The sequence below is a fragment of the Prionailurus bengalensis genome, chromosome C2 (genome assembly GCF_016509475.1).
Source record: "Prionailurus bengalensis isolate Pbe53 chromosome C2, Fcat_Pben_1.1_paternal_pri, whole genome shotgun sequence".
Lineage (NCBI taxonomy): Eukaryota > Metazoa > Chordata > Mammalia > Carnivora > Felidae > Prionailurus > Prionailurus bengalensis.
In genome coordinates this window covers 141,012,369-141,030,692 of record NC_057350.1, presented here as the reverse complement: position 1 = coordinate 141,030,692, position 18,324 = coordinate 141,012,369, and the positions used below count along the sequence as shown (strand labels likewise).

Here is an 18,324-nt window from a genome sequence, read left to right as displayed (position 1 = left end):
TCCTGACTTCCTTTTCTGGGACTCCCAGTTACAGGTATGTTAAGTAGCCTGAGGTCATCCCATGGATCACTTAGGCTCTGTTCATTTTATTTTTTTAAACTTTCATTTCTCTTGCTTCTTTATGGATAGTTTCTATTACTATGTTCAATTTCATTTCCAACTTTCTTCCACTGTATGCAATCTATTGTTAATCCTATAATATGTACTTTTAATGGCAGAGACTGCATTTTGTTACCCTACAAGTTTCATTTCTATCTTTTTAATATTTTTTCTCCTCATCATGTTTGCATTTTCCTCTACTTTCTTAAGCATATGGAATTTATAATAACTGTTTTAGCATTCTTGCCTACTAATTTCATCATCTCTGTCCTTTCAGGGTCTGGAACTATGGATTAATTGCTCTCCTGGTTATGGGTTCTATTTTCCTGCTTTTAAAATGCCCAGTAATATTTCATTTGAGGTACAAAAGTGAATTTTACACTGTTGAGTGTTGGAATTTGTTATATTCCCTTAAAGAATGTTGTACTTTGTCCTAGCATGTATTTATTTAAGAAAAGTTTGATGCTTCCAAGCTTTCTTTTAAATTTTTTTTAGGGTAGGTAGGTCCAGTGGAGCCTTTGGTGTAGAGCTAATTTACCCCTACTATTAAGACAGTATCTTATGAGGACAACATGGATTCCTGCTTAATGTGAGGTCACTCACAGCCTTGTGTGAGCTCTAGGAACTGTCTGGCTTACTGCTTTGTGCAGGTTCTTTCCCTGGCCCCAGGTGGCTTCTTCTGACATATGAAGAATTCTAAACGTAGCCAAAGACTTGAGGGGATCCCTTTTCAGATCTCTGGAGCATTCTCTCTGTGTGGTCCCTCTTCTCTGGATCTCTGCCCCACAAACACCAGTACGTGGGTCTTCCTAAACCCCTATCTCTGTCTCCTCAACTCAGTGAGACTGCTGGGTGCTCTCTTTGTTTTTTTCCTCTCTATAATGTAGCCTGGAAACTGCCTCTAAGCAGTGAGCTGGGGCAAGTGTGGGGCTCACTTCGTGTGTTTCTCTTCTCTCAGGGATCTTGGTCTTGGGCTGCCTGTTGTTCAGTGTCTGTTTTTCTTTTTCTTTTTTTTTTTTAATTAAAAAAATTTTTTTTAACATTTATTTATTTTTGAGACAGAGCATGAACGGGGGAGGGTCAGAGAGAGAGGGAGACCAGAATCGGAAACAGGCTCCAGGCTCTGAGCAGTCAGCACAGAGCCCGACGCGGGGCTCGAACTCACATACCGCGAGATTGTGACCTGAGCTGAAGTCGGATGCTTAACCGACTGAGCCACCCAGGCGCCCCAGTGTCTGTTTTTCTAGTTGGTTAAGGGAAGAGTATAAATCTAATTCCTGTTATTTCTTCATGGCCAGAAGCTGAAGTCCACTCTGATGTATTGTGAAAACATTACAGACAATCCAGAGAGTACAGTATATCTAGTTCAGTAAAATTAAATTTACTTAAACCTGGCTAAAAATAGCTAGCTTTCACTTCTATCTTAGCTAGACAGTCTCTGAACTTCAGGAGTCTGTCATGTGATATAATATCTTGAGAAATTTTAAGCTGCCTTTGGGCTTGAGACATATTTTATATAAGGCAAGAGCAAAGGAACAATAGGGGTGTGAGTAAAGATTTTAAAAGGCTTGGCTGGACTTGAAATAAGGCAAAGTTTCCTAGGAAGTTCTTTGGCCAGATGGGGGTGCCTATGGGCATACAGTTTGTGCATTATGTGTGCTGGGAATAAAGAAGGAGACTTCATTTTATAGATGACAAAAAATAACATTAAATACTTAAAGTTTTTTAGACTATAAAGATAGAAGCCTAAAGCAAATTGAAATCATTAAGCCAAGTTTGAATTTCAATTCATTTTTCCTATTAGTTTTCCTTCTGAAAGGTAAATTCCATCACATATGAAACTCCGAGCTCATCAAACTATGAATAAGCCACTTAAAGATTTTATGCAAGAAACAAAATGGCTCTTTTGACATCTCAAAGGACAGGTTAACTGCACCTTGCAGAGCTAATGTAGGCCTTCAGTACAATACATTCCATACAATGATACTCACAGCTTTCAAAGTGTTTACAGAGGTCTACACACACAACTTTATCTTCACAGCAATGCTGCAAGATAGTCAGGGTCAGAAGTACTGTCTTCAATTCACAAATGAAGGCACCAATTTATCTAGTAAGGGAAAGAGCTGGGCAACACTCTAGTTTTCTTGACATCTTCAAAACTCAGTATAATTTAGCTCCTCTGACTTAATCTTTTTTTAACATGGCAAAATATAACCTTCATTGTGCTCATGCTCTGACACTGGTGAATCTAGCAAGGGGCATCATAAGGTTTGCTGAAAAGATGCATGCATGCAAAGGTATGCCACTGTTACTTAGAGAAGTCAGGCATAAATACAGTGAGGGGCAACAGCTTAGAGCTATATAACATGAGCCATCTTACACTATAGACTAACTCCCGTGTTTTTCACTTAAAGCCCTGCCATCCGGATGTACACAGGACAATCAATTCAAAACGTCAAAATGAGATTATCTTCCTACACGTGTGATACCGCTTTAGCAATGCTACTTACAGAGCATAGGACTTTAATATGTTTTCCAAACTAGATTTAAAAAAGCAACTGTTTAACTGGAAGAAGAGGCCATGGAATTAAGAAGGTATGTACTGGCTAAGACTGGCAACAACTCGAGCATTACTCACAGTGTTCAGCCAATTTTCTGAGTTGACACCATACCCCTTTTGAGAGTCGATGGGGCCATTCCTGCCCTGGCACACAAGATGGACAAGAGCCATCAGTTGGCATGTGAAGTGAAATGGAATATTCCAAGGTTATACTAGGCCAATAGATGCTACAAGCTAAGTCATATGGTTATAGAGATAATACTAAATAAAGCTCTTTTAAATAAAAACAAATAAAAAGACAGTTTGGATATCCCTTAAAATTTTTTTTTTCCTTGGTGAAAGAAAGGTTAAAGGAAGTTAAGAGGGAGAGCAGAAATTAGGGTAAGAAAAAGAAAAGAAAGAGAAGCAGTAGCAGAAAAACAAAAAAAGCTAGAAATACAGATAAAAAAGAAAAGACTGGATAACAGGAAAAGGGAGAAAGGAGGACTAACCAAGGATAGATACACCACAGAGCTCTGTCCTGAGGAAATAAATGTGTGTGGGTCCATTTCCCTTTGCCATTAGCTCCAGCTCAGTGATTCTTATGGAGAATAGGGATACACTTCAGGCGGGAGGGAGGAGTCAAATCAGAGCCTGGGGTGAAGCTGGAATTTGTACATATGTACTGTGAAAACACATGCAATAGATCAATTGCCTTTATATTACAGACTCCAGAGGGTAAAGCACAAAAGAGTCCCTAGGCTAATGTGGACAAGCCAAAGATGAGTAAGAAAGCACCGGAGGGTCACCAAAGGCTGGGAAACGGCTATTCATGAAGTTTCAGTATCTATCTCTTTTAAAAGATGATGTGGGTTATATTACTCTATAGATGACCTCTGATGTGGTTCATTCTTTCTCTTAATTGCTTTTTCTATTAGTATTTGTGAAAGAGACAGTCTGTAGGAGGCAGTAATGAACAAGCTGATGTGAGAATGTAAGCAAAAGCCCAGTGGTTTACACTACTTTGGCTGTTTCTTTTTGTGGGCAGAAGGAAAAATCTAATGCTTCACCTTAAGAGTATCACTATTCCCTCCAGTCTCCAGACCTGGTCCCTGAGGACATTAGCCAACTACTAACAACATACAGAATAGTTTCATTAAAAATTCCTCTGTACATAAAGATCCGTTAGGGGTGCCTGGGTAGCTCAGTTGGTTAAGCATCTGACTCCTGATTTTGGCTCAGGTCATGATCTCACAGTCTTGAGATCGAACCCCATGTTGAACCCCACATTCGGCTCTTGAGCTGGGCGTGCAGCCTGCTTGAGATTCTCTCTCCCTTTCCCTTTGCCCCTCCCCTGCTTGCATGCCCTCGCACATGCTATCAAAATAAATAAATAAACTTTAAAAAAAAGTCAGTGTGATCACAGAGGGATCTCTTTAGTGCTGGATGGGTGGTCTCAGTAGTTTCAGAAGATGGTATTCTCTGAAAGGTCGCCAGAAAAGGGAATGTGACAGCCACGTGGCAAATCATACTAAGACAAAAAGGAGATCAGGGCACCATGGCCTCTAGACTAAGGGATCCTTCTGAGTGCCGAATGGGCAGTCAACATCCTGTACAGCGTTTTATGCTGTTACCAAGTTTAAAAAAATGTATTCACTTTTAAAATTTACATAAAGTAAAATCCATGCTATATCATTTACTAACCAGGTACAGGTGTTTCTGACAATAAATATTAGAACAGTTTGATTTACCAATAACAAGCCTATGGTATTAACAAGCCACCACATTACAGATATGAACTGAATGAGGACAGAAGTCTAAATTGCAAAATAAATTAACCAACAAAGAAAGAGCACTTAAGAGTTTCAAAAGCACTTAAGATCTGAAAGAACGACATGAACCACAGTCAGCTACTTAATAATCTCATCATTTCTACATATATTTTAAGTGATAAAAAAGACACCTGTGGCAGATGCTTGCCTGGGAATAACACCGGAAACCTTTCTGTTCATGTGGAGAGCAAGAGACTACAGAACAGACACAGGAAAAGTAAGTCTTGTTGTTGGAACTAAACTGTTTAGTGAAGCCTGACACAGTCAAGTCTCTCCTGACAGAAGCTGTAAATAAACCCAAATAGTGAGTGCTATGGTTAAAAAAAAAAAAAAAAAAAAAAAAGGTAGACTACATGTAGAAGAAAAGAAGACTAATTTCAGAGAGTGACAAACTTATTACTGGTCCTCAACTGTAAAGAATGAAAAATGGAAAACAAACAAACACTGGGAGAGGTTATCCAGGGGAATAGGAAAGACCTTGGATGTAAAACATACAATTTTTGCATAATTCTTTCCCTATCATCAAAAAACCCCTCTTTTTGGGGCGCCTGGGTGGCGCAGTCGGTTAAGCGTCCGACTTCAGCCAGGTCATGATCTCGCGGTCCGTGAGTTTGAGCCCCGCGTCGGGCTCTGGGCTGATGGCTCAGAGCCTGGAGCCTGTTTCCGATTCTGTGTCTCCCTCTCTCTCTGCCCCTCCCCCGTTCATGCTCTGTCTCTCTCTGTCCCAAAAATAAATAAACGTTGAAAAAAAAAAAATTTAAAAAAAAAAAAAAAAAAACAAAAAAAAAAACCCTCTTTTTACTCTAGAATGAGAAAATTAATCTTGTAATTCTTTCTCAATTATTTTCATTCCAGAAATCATAAAGAAAAAGTTAATTAAAATCTAGAGTAAATGTTCTGGACTTGTCAGAAATTCCTCAAGTAAGGGAAAGAAAAAAAGTCTTTGAATCATTCCTTGGGTAAACTCTTCTGAGTAAAAGACACACTCCCATGTGAGTAAAGAATGGTGTTTGTTTATACTGAGGGTCTGCTTCACTTTTCAATTTCTTATTTGTGTTTTCTGAGCTTTTCACTGGCAACAACAGAACACATGCATTGCTTCAACAGCTTTCCCCAATTCCCTAAACAGCATCAGATGCCAAAAACTTGCTTTATGGGAGAAAAATACCTCTAATACAATTTGCTATATTCTAAACTCAGAAAGACATTAATTGATTTTAGTGGAGGAAGAGATCAGTTTTGGGAGAATGTAGAAATTGAGAAGTACTGATCTACACCATGTCATTTTCTTATTAGTGTTTCCCTAAAACAACAACAACAACAACAACAACAACAACAAATCACTGGTGATCTCTAAAAAGGAAAACCTCAAAATGCCATTTTCTAAAAAGTAAATTGAAGGGAATTTTCATCATGGCTTAATATATACAATAGCTTTATAATGAGATCAACTTCCAAACCAGTAAATTAGAGGTTATTATTGCAGGGACAGCAATAGACTTTACAGCAGAAAACTTGTAGCAACAGCTAATACCCATGTCCAGATTTATATTAATTAAGGGGCAATAAATATGCACAGGGAAATGCTAAGTAGAAGCAGGTCAAAGCCAGGGCTACACATTGAGGTCATGTGTTTAAATTTACACCAAAATTATAATGAGACATACTTAACTGACAAATATACTTTGCTAAGTCCCATCAATTTTGAGTTTGCAGAGCAAGGAGCCTCAAATGAAAACTAAACACTTATCTTTAAAGGATAGTTGATTTAAGAGAAATTTAATAAGCAAGAAAAAAACTGAAGATATTTCCATTTTGAAAAAAAGAAAAGCCAATACTGAGACATTATCAAGGAGTACATCTAGACCTTTTCTTCACCTTTAAGATATCCTAGCTCCACCATGAAAACTATGAATATGAAAACTACAAATATGCAACATAGCCAGAGTTCCCTAAATGCAAATCAATACCATATACAAATCAATGGCTTCTTTGTCTAGTATAATTATAAATTTAAATAGCCTTTCCAGAGAATTAAACAAGCTAATGGAGAGCTCCATTAACAGTAAACTTTCACTTAAAAACTTTCACCAAATTGGACACAAGATTATTTTGAACTCAGATATGAATCCCAACTCTAAGCTATCCACAATCCTATGAATGCGAATCCACCAAGAGGATGCTTTTCCTGCAGGAACGGAACCATTCTGAGTAAGGCTAAAATTAAAATACACCAGCCCTATCAGACCCTTGATTCGATAAAAATGTATATATTCCTCAGGTAGAGGAATCCTTTATAGAGGACAAAGGGTGGCTGGTGCCTCTTCCCCAGTGTAGCTGAGTGATCTTTTCTTAAAAAATTTTTTTTTCAACGTTTATTTATTTTTGGGACAGAGAGAGACAGAGCATGAACAGGGGAGGGGCAGAGAGAGAGGGAGACACAGAATCGGAAACAGGCTCCAGGCTCTGAGCCATCAGCCCAGAGCCTGACGCGGGGCTTGAACTCACGGACCGCGAGATTGTGACCTGGCTGAAGTCGGACCCTTAACCGACTGTGCCACCCAGGCGCCCCCTGAGTGATCTTTTCTAGAGCTTTTTCTTTTTTTTTTATTTTTATTTTTTTTTTTAACGTTTATTTATTTTTGAGACAGAGACAGAGCAGAGGGTCAGAGAGAGAGGGAGACACAAAATCCGAAGCAGGCTCCAGGCTCCGAGCTGTCAGCACAGAGCCCAACTCGGGGGTCAAAGTCACGTACCGCAAGATCATGACCTGAGCTGAAGTCGGATGCTTCACCGACTGAGCCACCCAGGCGCCCCTAGAGCTTTTCTTATAAAAATCTAATGGTGGTACCCAATGCTAGATAAAGACATCTCCTCTAGGTCTCCATTTGTCCTAACTTGCCTTATGTATTTGAATTAGACTGTGTATGACCATGCTTCCATCACGGGAGCCAGTCTAGACAAGAAAGTCAGTCACTGGAGTACGTGTGTGGGCACAGTTCTCTGAATAAAAGGTGGTGCACACCTCACTAACGTGAGCGGCTGCCCCATAAGGGACTACCTACCCCGCCTACAGGCACACAGCTATGTAGGCTTTTTATAGGCTGTGCTAGGTATGTGAGTATCGCAAAAAATATGGCTTATTTGGGGGAAATGCTCTCAGAGGGAAGGCAGTGCTGAATTAGGGGGAAAATATCTTTGTATTTTCAAGAAAAGATACATTTAAAAAACTGATTTTTATTAAAAAATAAATTCATTATTCAAACTTATAAATGCTTTATTTGGCAACAGGTTTCTCCATAGGCTACTCGTTTAAGTAGGAAGTTCTTCAAATATATCTAAAGCATTTTGATTTATGATTTCTTTCCAGGAACACTACGTATTGTGGAAAGAAATATGCCTGTAGTTTAAAGGAACTCCTATACTGCTTATTATGCAAATTCCTCACCAATATGACATAACCAAAAATTCAACACCCATAAGCCCAGGATCTCTTAAAGGACAAAAATCAGAAGGAAAAAAGAAAGAAGTTATTGCTGTTGTGTAGGAATAATTAGTCTGACATGTCAGAAGCATCCTTTTTTAAAAATAAGAATTACTGTGGGGTGCCTGAGTGGCTCAGTCAGTTAAGCATCTGTCTTGATTTCGGCTCAGGTCTGATTTCACGGTTCCTGAGATTGAGTCCCACGCTGGGCTCTGTGCTGGCAGCATGGACCCTGCTTGGGATTCTCTCTTTTCCCCCTCACTCTACCCCTGTCCTCCCCTCTCTCTCAAATAAATAAATACACTTAAAAAAATAATTAAGAATTATTTTGAGTGCTGTTACTGGAAGCACTTTACCCAGGCCAAATACAGAATGGAAGGCTGTAAGTAAGGAAAGTAAGGAAATATAAAGATAACTGCCTGGTAATTGAGGGTCTCAGACTCAGGCATTGGTAGGGTTACATTAATTCTTCGTATTTTCATAATTATAACATTTCTCCCAAGACACAATATGATCTCAAATATCTAAATTAAAAAGGCAACATGTTATTCAATCATCCAGATTTTTTGTCCATGCAAATAAATTTCTGGACAGTTAGAGGATTTTTATTATGTTGTTTCAGAACTCTTAAATTTCCATATTAAAACACTACAGTGCATTGTTATAATTTCAAATACATATTATTTAACTGTTTTGTTTAAAATCATTTCTCCTTAAAAAGAAAACCAAACTTTACCAGTAACCTACTTTCCAAAAAACACATATTATACCCTTGAGTAACAAATATTAACAGTAATTGGAATGCAGAGACCTATTCTGAAGTTTACTGTATTATCTCTTTTAAAAAGGGTTGCCATGAAAATTAACAGTGTCAAGCAATATTATCTAAGAATATTTAGCCTGTCTGAAAGAAGGCCTAGATAACCTGTAAAAAATACCTAAACCCTAAATAAAGGTAAGTTTTGAGGCTGAGTGAGGAATACATTAGGGCTCATTATAACCATTTTCTCTATTTTATTTATGTGAAAAACCCACTTCATTCCTGTCCTTGGTAAAGCAGAGTCTAAGGCCATGTAGTTTAAACATTTCACTAGTATTTCCTACATGTGCTTAATAGGTCTTCACTCATTTAAAATTTCCTACAATTATTAAAAAATTTTATCTGACATCCTAATTATACTGAATTGGTGAGATTTTACTCCTGTTATAGGACAAGCCAATCAGAATCTCACAAAGGATAAGCGGACAGCTCTATAATGGTAAAAAAACAAAACAAAACCAGGAAAGATATTATAGATTGCTACCCCTAGGGATTCATCTTCCTGCTTTAACCATGCTGGAAGCACAGTTATTACCTGGTTCAGAGCTACTTCCTGGGTCAGAGGTAAGGAACCAAGTGAGAAAAACGAACATAGGCATCATAAATACACGGTTGTATTTTCTTCTTTACTCAAGGAGAGTGACTTCTCCAATGGGTCTTTCCTTTATATCAGATATGAAAGTAAAACTTTACAGGCATATTTTTTTTTTTTAATTTTTTTTTCCCAACGTTTTTTATTTATTTTTGGGACAGAGAGAGACAGAGCATGAACGGGGGAGGGGCAGAGAGAGAGGGAGACACAGAATCGGAAACAGGCTCCAGGCTCTGAGCCATCAGCCCAGAGCCTGACGCGGGGCTCGAACTCACGGACCGCGAGATCGTGACCTGGCTGAAGTCGGACGCTTAACCGACTGTGCCACCCAGGTGCCCCTACAGGCATATTTTGAATGCAACTCAGATATCTGCAAATAAGGTATAGTTTTTACCATCTTTAAAAGAATCAAACCTACCAAGCAGATATATTTAACTGAGAAAAGTAATAAAGTTTTTGTAAAGGTCAGCATTTCTGGACAACATGTCAAAAAAATAATAAACAGGTAATATTCCTTTTTTTTTTTTTTTGGTAATATTCTTTTAGACTAGGCAAACTGGATGTTCAGGAAGGATATAAAACTGATGGCTATGTTAAATAAAGATTTGCCTATACAAAGCAAAAATATCAAGGGCTGATTAGGACACTTGCTTTGTCATGGAATCATCACTCCCCTACATAGTGAAGCCACCAATCCTTTCCAGACAACTCTGACTCAAGTTCTCTTTCCTTGTTTCACTACCTGGCAATCTAAAACCTAAACCCATGATCAAATAATTTTAGCTTTCTTTTCTCATTCTGTGTTTTTTAGAAAATCATTCTTTTTTTTTAAAGTTTTAAATGTTTATTCATTTTTGAGAGACAGAGAGAGACAGAGCATGAGTGGGGGAGGGACAGAGAGACCCAGAATCCAAAGCAGGTTCCAGGCTCTGAGTCGTCAGCAAAGAGCCCTACGTGGGGCTTGAACTCATGGACTGCGAGATCATGGCCGGAGCAATAGTCCGACACTTAACCGACTGAGCCATTCAGGTGCCCCTCATTTTTTTTTAAAATGTTAATTACTTATTTTGAGAGAGACAGAGAGAGACAAGGTGAGCAGGGGAGGGGCAGAGAGAGAGAATCCCAAGCAGGCTCCATGTTCAGTGCTGCTCACAAACTCAGCTGAAATCAAGAATCGTATGCTAACTGACAGAGCCACGCAGGTGCTCCTTGAAAATCATTTTTGATAAAGGACCATAAAATAGGATCTTTTAGTTTACATTGTTATACACTAGTATCCCTTGTAACACAACTAAAAAGTTCCCTTTTACAGAATGACAAGGTAAGGAAACACATTTATAAATATACAGGTAAACAGAATTGATACTTTTTTTTTTTTTAAACCCAAATTTATGATGGTACAGAATCACTTCTGTGAAATTTTTTTTGGAAATGTTTATTTATTTTGGAGAGTGAGTGAGCACGAGTGGGGGAGGGGCAGAGAGACAGGGAGACACAGAATCCAAAGCCGGCTCCAGGCTCTGAGCTGTCTGCAAAGAGCTCGATGTGGAACTTGAACTTTCGAACCATGAGATCGTGACCTGAGCCAAAGCTGGACACAACTGACTGAGCCACCCAGGTACCCAAAGACCTCTTTAATGCACAAAACAGAAATGTTCTTCTCCGTTTAATGATGTGTATTCCTGATTTTATTCATCCTTGCAACGAATCCTCGGTTCTTCTAGGACCTTCACACCATGGAAGGCCTATTTCCAAACAGATCCGAGGGAGTCTATGGGAACCTGTAGTGCATGAGGGGTCAGTGTCCCAGGATTCTGTAGATAATACGGAGTTGGAACCCAAAGTCCTTTATACATTTCTTGGACTTTATGTACCCTCTTGGTTTTTAAAATACCGGGTAGATTGGCTATCTACATAGAGCTATAGCTTTCCTTTACATAAGGTGTCAGAGAAGTTACAGGACTATGGATTACAGCCTATCTATATCCATATTTGGAAGTACCAATTACAAGGACTTTTGGAATTTATCATGTGACATTCTAGAGGAGAGCCAATTTTTCACAAAGAAAACAGCTTCAAGTTAGCTGTATGTCGTACCGTATATTTCTACTTTATAAATTTTCTCACTTTTAAAAAAAGTCATAGGCATTAGGAGAAACCTTAGGTCTATGTATCCATAGTTAATACCTCCTACAGAAAAAAAAAATGTTTTTTGCATTCCTGCTAAGATAGCTGGCCTTGAGAACAGGTAGGCTTATCATTTTTACAGCTTTATCTTAATTTCAGTTAAAGAAATTGTTCTTTGCCAGTTCTCAAGTGTAGCAGAGTAGAATGAGTAGAAGCCAAGTTCACGCTGCTATAGCAGGCAGTAGAATCCTTTTAAAAGTCTGTTTATATACCTTTCATCAGTGTAATAGCTCACAAACTTAGTGTAAATAATCTACACAAATATGCCTGTGTTGAAACAATTAATTCTACTTTATGGTCCCCACCCTCTAGTAGTCATTACCAATTATAACATTTTAATGGTTAGTAACACAATTTATTATCCAATCATAACCAGGTCAAAGACAAGCGATTAATAACAATCAAAGTTAAGGTATATGAGACAATTTATGGATAAGGATTGTATTTATCAGTTGTTTGAAAACTGGGCTGTAAGTGATCTGAAACAAAGGGCTATGAAGTTGGAGAATAAGGAAGGAGCCATTCTCCGACCTTTTATAGAACACTATAAAAGAGCCACTGGGAGCAAATTCCTCTTTCCATTTGCTCAGTCCATTTGAGAAGAATAAAGCTCTTACCAATGACGCTGCAGCTGTGCTCACCCTCGACTTAATCACTGTGTAAGGCTGAGGGTTAATTAGCGCCATTCTTAGTTCTATTTGTTGTTTTAATAAAAGATACGCATAAATCTAAGACAGGGAATAACTGATACTTGATTTTTATTTGGAAGGTGCTGGGGGAGGGGGAAGAGCTCATCCATCTTGGGCATTGATGTTTGTGGGTGTGCTCAGAGCATTTTCATTTGACCTGGCCTATACGGTTCTGCCTGTTTGAAGAGTGGCGGACAAAGACTTCATGGATGTGTGAATGCAGGACCCTGATGGCCCAGGCTGAACCATGAGGCAGTCTTTAGTTGGAAGGCAAACGATAGGGAATGAAATACAGAGGGTGAGGGTCAGGGCCCACACGATTCTCCCACAGAGCAAAAGGGCCAAATCACACGCCTTTTACAGACTACACTGCTGCTCATCTTCGGCAGTTACAAGGAAATCCTTATCATGGAAAACTTCAGACATATTCAAAGGTAGACAAACGAGTATAATGAACCCCCCCCCCCCAGTGTGCTCATCACTCATCATTCAACAATTACAATGGTCGATCTCGTATCCTCCACATCCTTATCTACTTCCAATCTAATCTTTCTGGATTATTTTGAAGCAAATTCTAGATATCAAAGGACTTTATTGCAAGTAGTTCCATATCTCCTCTAAAAGGTAAGGATACGTAAAAAATTCATGACAGTTCTGTTTTACCATGCCTAAAAATTTCTGGCAGTAATTCCTTAATATCAAAAGCTCATTTTCAAATTTCCAATTATCCCATAAAAGCCATATATTTGGGGGATAATTTTTAAATGATACAGTATCAGAATTACATTCCGAATAAAACAAGCTTATAACACTTTAGATAGCAACAGCAATAGAGCAAGAAAGTCAAACTGAGGTTAAAAAAAATAATGCCAGATAACATCCAGAGTGATATACTTTGCAGGAAAAAAAAAGAGGAAAAAAAGATTAGAAATACTTCTGAAAGTTACTCCGTAAATAAAGCATCTGGTACAGGAAAACCGTTGATCTCCTTGTTTTATTTCATAATTGTCAGTGTTCTCAGGATAGTTCATTTTTTATGAGGGAAAACACCCATTATTTTTAGGTCTGAAGACCATAAGATAAGCATATTTGAAACAATAACCAGACTTCATATAAAGAATATGATAAACATCTAAGAGTTTAAAAAAACAACCACAAAATAGCACAAACAAACTTCAAAAGACACAATCAAACAGAACAGAGCTTAAATTTTGTATATGCTTGAGAAGAGAGTATTGACAGATAAGAGCATTCCATGAAAGATGGAAATCTGATCAGTACTCTAAATGACAGCAATTCCTGGGTTAAATCATGTTCACCAAGGAGGACTAAACTCTGGGAGCTTGGAAGGCCAGTGTGGGCCTTTGGAGCTTATCAACTTCTACTCCTTTCTGCTGCCATTCTGTTCCTCAGCAGTGTGACACAGACAGACTGGCAGCCAGGTAGAGTCTGACAAATAAGAGTGCTCTGGCAGGCTCAATGAACACCACTGTGAAGTGTGAACAGCCCTATCAAGGCCAGCAGTTAGACCTACCTAGACCGTTGCACTGGGAACAGAATGATTATCACCGGTGCACCCGTCAACTGGCTGGTGACTGTTGGACATTTTGCCACCCGCGAGATAATCCTTCCTAGGAAATAATGCAATAGGGACTACTAATTCAAGGTTAGGCTTTTTCCAGAGTTTAAACCCAAGAGTGTCAGTGCTGAGGTAGTGGTGTTTAGAGATTATTCAATACTCTCTTCTCTCAGTTAAACTCAACTGAGTAGGTATTTGTCAGCCATTGAATGTATGCCCATTTGGAGTCCTAAGTACCCTGGGAAGTGACATGAACAACAGCCCATGATTGTTTACAGAGGGCTTGCATGTGTACCTCACAGGAATCCTGTGATTTAGGTGGGCTGATGGTTACCTCTTTTGTAAATGAAACGGAGTCTGAGGAAAGTGAAGCGCCCAGAACAAGTCGCACAACTAATTAACAGTGGAGCTGGTATTAAAATCTGTATCTGTGGACTATAAATACCATGCTGTAAGGATGTACAGCCCCACCCTCGAACATTTAAAATTTATTTCTGAATAGACCAAAAATTCTTTTTTTTTTTTTTTTAATTTTTTTTTTCAACGTTTATTTATTTTTGGGACAGAGAGAGACAGAGCATGAATGGGGGAGGGGCAGAGAGAGAGGGAGACACAGAATTGGAAACAGGCTCCAGGCTCTGAGCCATCAGCCCAGAGCCTGACGCGGGGCTCGAACCCACGGACCGCGAGATTGTGACCTGGCTGAAGTCGGACACTTAACCGACTGCGCCACCCAGGAGCCCCACCAAAAAAATTCTTTAAGTAAGAGACAAATGTAAATTATGAGAAGAGTATGAAAAAGATTAAAAAAGTAAGTTTATGTGGAGAGAAGACTGAGAAAAGCACTTTGAAAATTGGCGCAAAACCTTATGCAAAACCTACTTCAGAGCTGACAGCATTTCTGGTGTTAAACTAGCTCTACAGATTTAGTATAGGAAAATCGTATTTATTTGTATTCTATCAAACTTATGATTGTGGTAATTTGAAGATAGGTTATGTTGAAGTTTAACTTAAATCTGGGGGAAAAGAAATCTACACATTGGAAGTGTACCAGAAAAGGGTGTGAAGTAAACCCATTAAACAAAAGAAAGGCCAGTTTGACTTAAAAACTCTTTTTAAGACTCTAGAAGTGTGAACACACGTATCGATGATGTGCCAATTAGGAAATTTTTGTATATGTCTTAAAGTACAAACATTTAGTTGGTTGCCACGTATTTTACAAACAATAGTCTATTCTTAGATCAGATGAGCTGTATCTAGTTGATCAAACTTAAGGCTTAATCTTTAGGCTTATTCTTTACTTTTTCTTTATCCCTTACACTTATCCTTACCACCAATATTATCGTTTTCAAAATCTATTTATTTTATTTATGTGATTTTGCTTTAGCCAGGGGTGATTTTACTTTTCTTGTTTTGTAGCATACATCTGTAACTTTCTGAGACACAGCAAAAGAAAACTCTAGTGAAGAGAAATATTTTTGATTGCTGAGAAAAGGCTTTGGTGGGATGAATGTATTCCTCTAAGCGGCGATTACCTGTACAGAGAAGAGCTTCCCACATACAAGCTGATTCAGGGGGACAGGACCATTTCAACTGACTGGGAGACGGAACAGGCCTGGCTATGGCTGAGTAAGGAACGCCTCTCGGCACGGAGCTTTCTCTCTAAGTGTGCAGTTACACCTTACCCATGTGGAAGAAGGAAGGACTTCTTACTCGTCTAGTGTTCAGAAGGGCCTCATGAATAGTATGGCCTCAAAAGTTTCTTCTCTCCCCCTAGTTTTACTGAGATATAACTGACACCTAACACTAGAAGTTTTAGGTGTAATGATCTCATGTCAAAAGTTTCTTGTATGGGTGACTTACTTCTCAAGATAAGTTTTTTTTTTTTTCCTTAAAAAACCACTCCCTCTAAATTTCAGCAAAGCCCAGAAGTACTCTGTTGGGAGAGGGGAGACAGATATAGTTCCCTGTTCCAACATTTCCAGGAGGACCACTGGGCTTAAGCTTCTATCACACACAAAATGTCTTCTTATGACATTACCTCCAAATGAAGTTACACACAGTCATACAGACAAATGGGATTGAAATAGTAATAAGGAGAAAAAACACAGTATTTGTCATTCAGTTTTAAATTAGTGCAGCATTAATGAACTTCGCTATCTGGGGTAAAAGTATGAAATAATTTAAAAAGTATTTTATAATGATCTTGCATAATTATATTTTATGTTTCTTTTGGTGGAAGTATTTTTATATATCCTTATTTTTAAAAGTTTTAAAAATTGAACAGATTGTAAATTCTTCATGTTTTATAAAGCAGACAGGAGCTTAAGAGAGACCATGATTCCCCTTTGTCATTTCTCTCTTGTCTAAAACTTCAATTATCTAGTGAATAAAGTTTATTCCTGAATGCGGAAGATAGAATCTTATAAAATATTAACACTACTAATTAAATACTCAAAGAAGAATTTCTCATTAAAAACATGAATGAAAACTCTGTAGCTACTTTAGATTTTTGTAGTTTCCAAAATAAACCCAGATACGTAAAAATTTGGCAGTTGGGTTTGTCTGTTAGTTAAAAGAAGTTGGTCAAACACATAATCATACATCTGCGACGACACAGAAAGTAAAAACTTTCAGCATTAAGCACACCAGCAAGCCACAAAGGCTTCGTCATAAACTCTCTTTAGTTTTCCTGGGAAGTTGTATTTCCTAGTTGAGGACCATTCAGCTTTTTTTGTTCTATTAGCTTGAAAGGACGCATGGTTATTAAAATGCCAACAAGGTCATGTCTGCGTGGTGCTGCTTGGTTGTTATCAGATTTTAATAGCCCACATTTCTCAAATTAACATCTTCTGGTAGGCATCTAATTAAAGATTAAGCTATTCAATTTGAATTTTTATTATTATTTGCCAGCAGAATGTAATGCATTCTGTAAAAGCACTTCCCTATCCAAAATGATTTTTCATTAATTTTTATCACATTGTGCTTTTTCCTTCTCGGCAAATAAGAGGTCTCAAAAAGACTAATGAGAAGACCCAATTTAAAAAGAAAGCAGTTAGATATTATGGAAATTTAAAATCAATAGTAATAACAGTAGTTACAGTGGTGGTGGTGGTAGTAAAGTAAACAATTTCCTAAGGTCTGACATTGAAGTCTTTAATAGACTTGAATTCAATATTGGATTAAGTCTCTTACCAGGGTTGCAATCGGTAAGAAGTGAGCAGATGGAGAGGAGAACTTTAGAAATGGTTAGGGCTGGACTCCAGTTGTCCTTTAGGATGTCCAGACAGATGACGCCCTGGCTGTTAATATTACAGTGATAGATTCTTGTCCGGAAAGTAACCTAGAAGAAAATGTAATGTTATTATAAATAGACATACTTTTTATTAGACAAAATAATCCAAGGGTCACTGGTAGAACCATATACTTAATTATTCCTTAGGCACCTGAGAAGCATCAAGAAACAAAATCATTACCTTAGAACTTGTTATTCTGGGCACAGAGAACTAAATAACCCCCAACAGCAAAATCATATCCTTTTGCTTTTGATGAAGAGTCCTATCGATTAGCTAGTGTTCTGGGGACTGAATTTGCTCTTGGTATAAGTGTAGGAATGTTTGTAAGAGAAAAACTAGCTGTGGCTTCTAAAAACATTTCAAAGGGGTGCCTGGGTGGCTCAGTCAATTGAGCACAGGACTCTTGATTTTGGCTCAGGTCATGATCCCAGGGTCATGGGATCGAGCCTCACGTTGGGCTCTGTGCTGAGTGTGGAGCCTGCTTCAGATTCTCTCTCTCTCTCTGTCCCTCTCCCCCACTCACGCATGCCTGCTTTCTCTCTCTGAAATAAAAGTAACATTTCAAAGAAAAAATAAATTTCAAAAATAAAAATTTCAAAAGAAACTTGGAGTCCAGTTGTTTTAAGGATTTTGTGTATTTTGAAGTTCAAAATAGCATGGGAACACTATAAAAAGGACATAAATATTCTTTTCTGTCATGGTTTAAAAACACAAATTAGGCATGCATGTAAATAATATACCTAGTTTATAAAAAACTGTATTAGTTACAATTTATGAACTTTTTTCTCCTTAAATTCTATATTTTAATGTAATATTAGTGTAGTCTCTCTTCCCTATAACAGTTACATCACCACTGCATGTCATTTAGGTATAATTTTGAAACATGTTTATAACATTTTTCAAGAACTTAATTAAAAAGCTAAGTCTAAATCAGTTTTGTAACTCTGGTGAAACTCTGTTTGCTAAAAGTCTTATGTAAGCAACAATAAGATCTTAATGTTATTCATTAATATCATGTTTATAAGTGTTCTCAAATTTATAAGATGAAATATAAAAAAAAACCCTTAGTGTTTTAAAGACCAATCTTTTGGTCCCCTAAATTAAAAATGGCTCTGAACCAAAAACTACGTGGCAGATTTCTGTATGTGTTGCTACCTCCCAGGGTATCCAGCATCTGCTCAAACATCACATTTACTTAATTCATATA

General features: G+C 38.0%; 1 protein-coding gene across 4 annotated transcripts in view; it reads right to left on the bottom strand.

Moving 5' to 3' along the window:
* The window catches only part of LOC122492046 (ubiquitin-conjugating enzyme E2 E2), a 382,267-nt gene that overhangs the window by 30,612 nt on the left and 333,331 nt on the right, over positions 1 to 18,324 (bottom strand). For 2 of the 4 annotated variants that reach the window (XM_043595513.1, XM_043595515.1), the window contains exons 5-6: positions 17,017 to 17,164; positions 13,777 to 13,873 (exon numbers count right to left, since the gene is read on the bottom strand). In XM_043595513.1, the coding sequence (XP_043451448.1) occupies positions 13,777 to 13,873; positions 17,017 to 17,164 (245 nt within the window). The remainder of the gene's footprint in view (positions 1 to 13,776; positions 13,874 to 17,016; positions 17,165 to 18,324) is intronic. The other 2 variants (XM_043595514.1, XM_043595516.1) reach the window with 1 other exon arrangement.